We start from the raw sequence: 8,353 nt of genomic DNA, 5'->3' as shown, positions 1-8,353 counted from the left end.
AAACGCGATTGGCTGGGAGCCCGCGTCCATCATGTGGGCCACGCCTTGTTGGGCGGGGCTATCCCCCCTCCCCGACGGGGAGGTGGGCGTCGGGGGCGGCCCTGCCCCGGCGGGGACGGGCTGACGGGGGCCGCTCTGTCCCGCCGCGGGCGGGAGCGAGCGGCTGAGGCAGGGCTGGGGCCAGCCGCTTCCCTCCGTGCCCGGGCGGGGGAGGAGGAGTCGCCCGCGCCGCTCCCCGCCGGGCGAGGCGAAGTCCCAGCGGCGCTGCTGGCGCGGCGGCGGCCCCCGCGGCGGCGGTTGGCGACCGTTGGCGGCGGCGCCCGCCGGGGCTGAGGAAGGGAGTGACCGCCCGCCCCCCATGCGGCGCACGCTCCGCGCTTTCCGCGCGCCGCCGCCGATTTTGTTTTCCTTGTGGGCGGGTTCGGTGCCGGGAGCGGCTCGGCTCGGCGATGCGGTGGCCGTGCCGGGGCTGCTGAGGCGGCCGCGGGGGAGTCGGAGCGCGCGAGCGGCCCCATGGAGGAGCGCGAGGGCGAGGTGCGCTGGGACGGGCTGTGCAGCCGCGACGCCGCCGCCCGCGCCGCCGCCCTGGACCACATCGGGCAAGCCGTGCTGCGCCGCGGCGAGACCGTCGCGCCCGCGGCGGCGGCGACAGCAGCGGCGGCGGCTTCTGCCCGCGCCGCCGCCGGGCTCCTGGCTCCCGGCGCCGCCGCCCGGGACGGGCTGAGCGCGGCCCTGGCCCGCCTGCTCATGCTCTCCAAGCGCTGCCCCTTCCGCGACGTGAGGGAGAGAAGCGAGACCATCCTCGGCAGGGTGCAGGTAAGCGTCCGGGCGGCGCGGCTCCCGGCGTGCGGCTGCTCCCTCGCAGCGGGGCGCTGGAGGGGCGGCCCCGAGAGGGCAGCCTGCTCTCCCCCCACTACCCGTGCAGCTTTACTGGCGCAGCAATATATGCTAAATACCCCCCCCCCCCGCGAAGAAATAAGTTTGGGAAGGAGTTATCAAAAAGGAGGGGAAATGCACGAAGAAATCCCGTGCGAGGGCTGGCAGCGCGCTGCTGGAAAGTTAGGTGATCGCTGGGACGCGAGGGCATCCAGAAGGAAGTGCTAAAGTGACAAATGCGCTTCTCTAGTTTTGGTCTGTTCTACCAGTGCTGTAATAGTAGCAGTTCGTTTAATACAAAAGCAGGAAAGATTTGGGTATAAACACTTAAGGCTGCCAATTAAAAATATAAATCAGTATGGGAAGTTTTTGAGCTTTTAAGAGCTGTATGAGTTTTAAGACTATTAAAGCAGAGCTTGTCAGAATTATTGTTTTGTTGTTGTTTATTGGTAAATAGTCTCTCCACTGGAAATAGTAAGAGCCGCACTATTTTTTTTTTTTAAAGCTCACAAGCGGTTTTAGCCAATAGCAGATTAAACTTGCTGACCTGTCTTGCTAGCGAAACTGTTATTTTTTGCTTCTCCACCGGTTACAGCCCAAGTATAGTTACTCTTGTTGCAATTTTCTTGCTCATCTAGAGGGTTTGCAAAGGTCTTGAAATTCTGATGATGGACTTGTATCAAAGCATACAGCATCACTTCTAAAAACACTATGTTCTGCAGAGTAGGGAAAGGCAACTGAGATGTTTATTTTAATCACAAGTGAATACATAGAGCTGTGCTTGGATTTAATTCCCTGATTCCCGCTTATTGTGCGTTTTCTCTGAGAACATTAACAGGTTTAATAACGTAGGGGAATCTAAGGAAAGATTTCCTACATACCAAAAAAAAAAAGTATATCTGGTTCCATTTTTATTTTGTTCTACTTTGAACTGATTTGAAGAAATTCAGGTTTTGGATTGTTGAAGCTGAGATCTATTTTATTTTGTAGAACTTCTCAATTGTGTGCAACATTTTTCTCAAAGCAGATTTTGCCAAGAAAAGCTATAAATACAACATGGTTTATGTGGAAGGCTTGACAATTATACTGCTTAAAAAACAAAGAAACCCCTTGAATACTAAGTTGATAGCTTCACCTGGCTCCCTTTGTATCAGCATCTTTCCTGTTAGAGATTCAAATGGGAGGACACTTTACCAGCCGAGAATGATGAGTCACTAGAACAGACTGCTAAGGAAAAGACTTGCTTTTATCAAGTAAAAGTTGTCAGAGTCTGTTCAAAGGCCAAGCGGGTGATGATCTCTGACCTAAATTATGGAGGAGGTCAGACTGGGATCTGTTGACTCTCTTTAGATATACATTTATGAAGTTACTAGCATATTAAATTTTGTCTTGTTTAGAAACTGTTGGCAGCATTTTTAAATAGGTCAAAATTATAGTAGAAAGTTAAAGTTCACTGCATTTTGATGTAGCAAGTACAAGTTCACATCACATGGTCATAGCTGGCTTGACTAATAACAACAAGGGTGAAAGAGCTACATGAATATGAAACCATTCATATGTACATGAGCTGCAGGAAAGGTCCTGCAACAAGTTAAGGAAAGTCAAAGTAAAAACATTATTGTTTTAAAAAAATCTTTAAAAGATGATTTTGTAACCCTCCTTTCTTGTCTGTATCTACTCCCTAAGAAGCTAACAGCTTCTCTGAATTGAGAATGGCAAGTTTTAGTTCTTATGATTGCACTCATAAATGCAAATTCTTTGTAACCTTTGGATCATCATTCATGGAAGAAATAATCCAATCCCAGCATTCTGTTTTGGATGCTGGGGACTGTTTTCAGACATGAAATGATTTTCTGTTAATTTCACGGCCGAGAGGAATTTTTTTCAAATCTCTGCCATGAAAGTGGCAGATAAAGCAAAATATTAAACAAAATGTAATTATTCTATAGAACTTGCAGCTTTTAGCAGTGATTCTAAAGGTAAACAGCTTAGTAATATTATAATAAAATAAAATCCTGTTTAGGCTAGTATCAGTAGTTAAAGGACTCATTGTATTGCTTTATGTTCCTGTGTTAGGATATGAAACAATCTTTCTCTAAGTCCACAGTAGTATGTACCACTATGCTATCTTAACCTTATTCTCTATCCAAGCCATAAAAGGACAAAAAGCCCAGGGCAGAAAGAGGCAACTTGGAACCTAAAGGTTCTCCTGGGAACCAGTGCTGTCTACCTTCTCTGTCCTGTGGGATGGTCTGTCCCAAACTGGTAGTCTGAGCTTCTTTGTGGAAGGCAGAATTGGGAAATGTGCTTTTTTGTCTTCCTGCCACGCATGTGGGATTGGTCAGTGAGGAAATCCAAGATGTGAATTCCCTCCTGGTCTGGTAGCTGTTTCTTCCTGGGTCTAAGTGCCCTCTTGACTGTTGGGGTAACCAAGAAATATTGGGTGTGAGCAGCTCTGCTGCTGGCTCTTTTTGCAGCTGTGTGTCTGGAGCAAGTTGGTGGAATGTACCATACAGCTGGTGTAAGCTGCAGACTTGGCAGCTGCCAGTGTCAACATGGCTCCTTTTTAGGACCCTGATTTGGCATCTCTCTGAGTATGCCTCTAGTGAAAAACTCTAGAGATTTTTTTTCTGGTGAAAAATTCTTCTGAAACACAGTGGAATCCTAAGCGAGCTTTCTTCTTTGCTTCTGATTAATAAGTAGCATTGCCTGTATCAGAATCTATAAAAAATACATTATTGCTTAATGTAGATTCCTGTTGCTTTGACTTGTATTCAGGATCTCTTATTGTGGGCTAGAATGTGGGAGTGTGTGTGTACACGAACGTATATTTTTGCATTTTCAGTATTGCATGTATTTATAGTATATTACTCAAGACCTTGCAGACTAGTGGGTCAGTCCACCCAGTATGTTAGATGTCTGCATACCAACACAAAGATATGGGGAAGGAACAGCAATGGAAGGTCTTAACATGTGTTTATTAAACTCTTCTGTACAGCTTCCATTAGATGTATATAACTGCAATATTAATATAAGGTGAATGTCAGTAGCTGGGGAAGAATCATCCAAAGTATGAGACTTTCTAGTTAAAATCTCCCATTACCCTCCAGCATGTCTTGAAAAGACTAAACAGAACATACTGCTCCACTGAGGCCTGTGAATTCATGAAAATAGTCTTTTAGACTGACAGAAAGGAATAGTTTGAGATTGTATAGGTGCGAGGCAGGTTCTGCAGGAGTGATAACAAAGTGTTAGCTTACGTAGGCTAGGAGATGACAGAATAGTTGAATAAAACCCATGAATGTCAAAAAGCTTAGAATTGGCATGTAAAGCTTCATCAGAGGTAAATCTTTGAGATCCATTTCTTTTTTCCTTAGAAGTGATGTAGTCCCACACACACTGTTTCATTGCAGCAGAAAGAAAAGTAATGAAAAAAGAACTTTGCTTAAATCTTGAGCTCTTCATTAAAACATAGGAAACATAAAACTCAGCAAACACAGAAAATCAGAAGTTAGTGTAGGTTGTTGAAGACGTACGTGAAGAAGTGCAGTAGGAGGTATGGAGAAAACAGGGACAGCCAAATACATAATGAGGTGCAGCTAAAAGGGATAATGGAAGAAACCAAGATAAAAAGATCCACAGATTAATGGAATAGGGAATTATTAACAGATGATGCTGAGAAGGCTGAGGTGATTATACGGTCTGAAATGGTTAATCCAGACAGTGTAGTTAATTGCAGAGACAAAATAGTAAATAATACTTGGCCTAGACTAGAGGAAAAAACTGTAGATTACTTGGATAAGCTACAGATTTTTGGACTGACAGGGCCAGGTGAAATTCATTCAAGGGTCTTAAAGAACTAGCTGAAGCAATCTCAGACCTGATAGTGGAGGGAAATAATAAACTGAAAAAGAATAATAATGCACACATCTTCAGCAAGGGGCAAGTGGGGTGTGATGAAGAAGAACTAGTAAATTATAAATTTAGCTTTAGCTCAAGGAAAAAATAATTGGAACCAGTGATCAAACACATTTTCAGTGCCTAGAAAAAAAAGTTGAACAGCCAAAACAGACTTATCAAGGATAAATTATTTTAAATCTAACATTTCTGCTCCTTCTATAATGGAGTAATAGGTCTTGTGGAACAGTGAGAGCTATATTGTTAACATGTTGATGCTATTGGAGGCCTCAGTATTCTGATTAACCAGCTGGGAAACCAAGGTCTAAAAATTATTTTGCAGTGAGTGTAAAACTAGCTGGAAAACCACCCTCAGAGCAGTTTATAGAGACTTGGTAATAAAATGGAAGCGAGCGTGCAGTACAGGTTCTGCAAGATTCTGTGCAATACTCTCAGTATCTTGATTAATGGAGTCATGTGCTTGTTGAAATGCAGATGACTAGCTGGGAGGGAGAGTTAGAATCCTGGATAGCAGCAGGAGAATTTAAAATGATGTCGATAACTGATGGGAGCTTGCATCATATCTTCTAGATCTCTGATTTTTCTTGAGGAGAGGTTGAAAGAATTGGTGGTGGTGTAGTCAGCTAAAAAGGCTAAGGCAGTACGTCCCCATATGCGTGGGGGTTGGAGGAGAAGACAAGACTGCTGCAAAGAGGAAGGAAACACAAACTAGATTGAATGACCAGTAGATCTAAATTTCAGGCAGACTTGCATCAGACATTCAGAAAAATTTTCAAGAATTAGGATAGTAAAGCAATGGCATAGACTGTCCAGGAAGAGTGAGTCATGTTCATCACTAGAGCTCTCTGTCTAAACTGCTCTTAAACATCAGTCAGGAGTGATATGTTTATTTGATCTCTCTCTGGAAAGGGAAAATGTTGCTAACTGAGTGGCTTTTCCTTCTAGCCTCCTCTTCTGTCTTTTGTGTGGGTAACTGCTGCGGGGAGCCATATAAGTGCTTTCCCTTTGCTTTGCAAGACTGTATTTACCAGATGCGTAGCAGTAGAACTCGTCTGGAACCTCTGTCCGCTTTGCAGGAAAGCGGAGGGTGAGCTTGGGAGGACTTTGAGCACTTCATTGTTTCCTTAGGCCTACCACTCTAGCGAATAAACCTAATGGGAATCCCAGAGTTTGCACAGAAGGCCGTATGGCCTGTGACAGGAGAAGGGCCATGTCAGCAGCCAGCTATGTTCCCTCTTGTGTTATGACCCCTTTCAGTTTATCTTTGGGAACTGCCTCTGACCTAGGCTTGGCAGAGAATGTGGGATGGAGGGAATCCTTTTCTTCCTTACCTTTCCAAATCCTGGCAAAATGCTTGGAAACTTGTTTCAGTCAAACTGTACCAAAAAGTTAGGTAAGCTCCTAGCAACAGCTGGAATGGGCATCATCCTCTCTCCTTGTTCCTCTGCAGTGCATAGGACAACTAAAACCTCTGCTGGGGAGGCGGTAGTAGTTCCCTTGTGTATGTCCACAGAGGACAAAATGGCACTTGATTTTTTTTTTTTTTTTTTTTTTGTTCCATTGCTAGATTTTTCTCATAATGCAGTTCATTATCTCTTTCCTTTGTGTGTGCATTGTATATGAGCTCTGGTGCATGCTTGTGAAGAGCAGTAAGAGTGAACCTCAGGATATGCTCCTTGTTCTCAAATGGATTAGCCCAGTGGCTCTGGTATTTAACTTTCCAGATCTTTCATCTGCTTTTGGTATGGTCTTTGATAAGTCCCTTTGTAACTTTGTCTTGAATCTTTTTAGCCTTCCGGCACAACAGAAGTAACTTCCTTCAGTGAACTTTGAAATCTATACCTGCAAAGTGTTAGGCAGTTCTGCTAGGTGGTGGGATTTTTGTCTGGGTTAATTTGACTGTGTCCTACTGCATGATAGTGTCACATATGTTCCCCTGTGATGCTTACTGTTGGCCGGTCACAGGGGAAAGGTGTCTTGGATTAAATTCTTAGGCCAGAACAGACTAAATCTAAACAGTTTCCTCACTGAGGGGAGGAGGAATCTGACCCATTCTAGTCTCCCTGTATCATGCAAATACCCAACTTGGCTTCGGTTTCCCTTAGTACTCTGATGTAAAATGAGTGAAAACATATCCTTGTTTTTTGTGAATTCAGTTCAGAGTGAAAGTATTTTCTGTCTCTTCCAGGCCTTAGATGGAATGGGTTTAATTATATATTGTAGGGTGATCCCTTCAAAAGCCGCAGATTGATAGTTTAGAAAACATTTGTCTGTCTTTGTTTTTTGGGTTTTGTTTTTTTTTTTTTGTTCAGATATTTTTCTCAGTAATAGGAGAAATACTGAAGAAATGACATGATGCGTTTAAATGACAGGTCTTATTTGCAGCTTCTGCTAGCCTAGAAAATCAAACTGTACCTCTGCAATATTTATTGTAAACATGTACTGCTGATGGGTCTTTATCACTTGTGTGTATGTGTGGGGGGGTAGGCTGTCTGGAGAAGTTAAGGAGGAAAACTTAATCTTGAAAGGTCAGGGAGTGTTCTGAAGTGGGGTGTGAACATATCTATATATTTTTTAAAGTTAAGAAATTATCAATAACCCTTAGATCCCCTTTTCTGACTCCTCCCTCCTTCAGCCTACTTTCCTGCTTTCTGAAAGCTTCAGTCCATTTGTTGAGAGAGACTTAAGGAAATTTTCTTTTTGCAACCTTGTCAACTGCAGAATTGTCTGACTCTGAGAATGTCTTTGAATGGGATAGAGAGTTGCTTGAAAACAGTGGAGGCTCTTAAAGTGGTGTAAAGAAAGATATCTGGGTCACTTCTAATGCTGCTCCTGTGTTTGGAGCCTTCCCATAATTTTTCTGTGCTAGCTGGATAGCGTTCTTGTTTGGAATGACCTTGCTTATTCACCTTTTTCTTACAATTGTGTGGGATAACTTGATCGGGGTAACTGTGATTCCAGTGAATCAGTTTTCAGGTCATCATAACTAGAGCTTTTGTTTTCAAAAAAGTGAAAATTGAAGCAGGCATTTGATATCGGCCTGATTGTTTTCTGGCAGAATTTGGAAGCTATAAGATGAAGAAATTGAGCACAGACTTCTCATCTCTTGTTTACTACTGAGGTAAGTAGTAGAATGTGTACTGGTGGCTCAAACAAAAACAAAAAAAAGCTTAATTTTTTTCATAGGAGCTAATATAGAGAGATCTGCAGAACCAGAAGTACTTGTGCTTGAAGGTACTTTGTAGGCAACAGTGTCTGTTCCTCCTGATCTAGCAATTGCCAAGTCATATTAACTCTGTTTTATTTTTATTTATTTATTTATTTTTTTGCTCCTGCTTGTTCCACGTGAAGTTGACTGTACTTTAAGCTCCTAGCTAGAGCTGATCCTTGGTCAGTCTATGCTAGTGTATTCTAATGTCAACTTAGTCCTTTATCTTAAATTATTTTTCTCACTCTGATGCTTACGTGGTATGGGTAGCAGTGATCCTTCTGCTCTCTGCTTTAATTCTGTTGTGCCAAAAGCTAACTTCTTTCTAGGCTCTTCTAAAAAGCTCTCATA

General features: G+C 43.5%; 1 protein-coding gene across 9 annotated transcripts in view; it reads left to right on the top strand.

The window, feature by feature from the left end:
• The first annotated feature begins 309 nt into the window (after positions 1-309).
• The window catches only part of SESN1 (sestrin 1), a 90,138-nt gene continuing 82,094 nt past the window's right edge, over positions 310-8,353 (top strand). For 6 of the 9 annotated variants that reach the window (XM_026072002.1, XM_026072006.1, XM_026072007.1 and 3 more), the window contains exon 1: positions 7,425-7,915. Coding sequence is in view for 3 of the 9 variants with exons in the window: in XM_026071999.1 (XP_025927784.1) it covers positions 514-816 (303 nt within the window). In the remaining 6 variants the exon portion in view is untranslated. Of the gene's footprint in view, positions 817-7,424; positions 7,916-8,353 lie in introns of those variants that run through there. The other 3 variants (XM_026072000.1, XM_026072001.1, XM_026071999.1) reach the window with 2 other exon arrangements.

This window comes from Apteryx rowi, unplaced genomic scaffold (assembly GCF_003343035.1).
Source record: "Apteryx rowi isolate R43461 unplaced genomic scaffold, aptRow1 scaffold_334, whole genome shotgun sequence".
Classification (NCBI taxonomy): domain Eukaryota; kingdom Metazoa; phylum Chordata; class Aves; order Apterygiformes; family Apterygidae; genus Apteryx; species Apteryx rowi.
The sequence above is the reverse complement of the archived record's forward strand: the minus strand, read 5'-3'. Positions and strand labels throughout refer to the sequence as shown.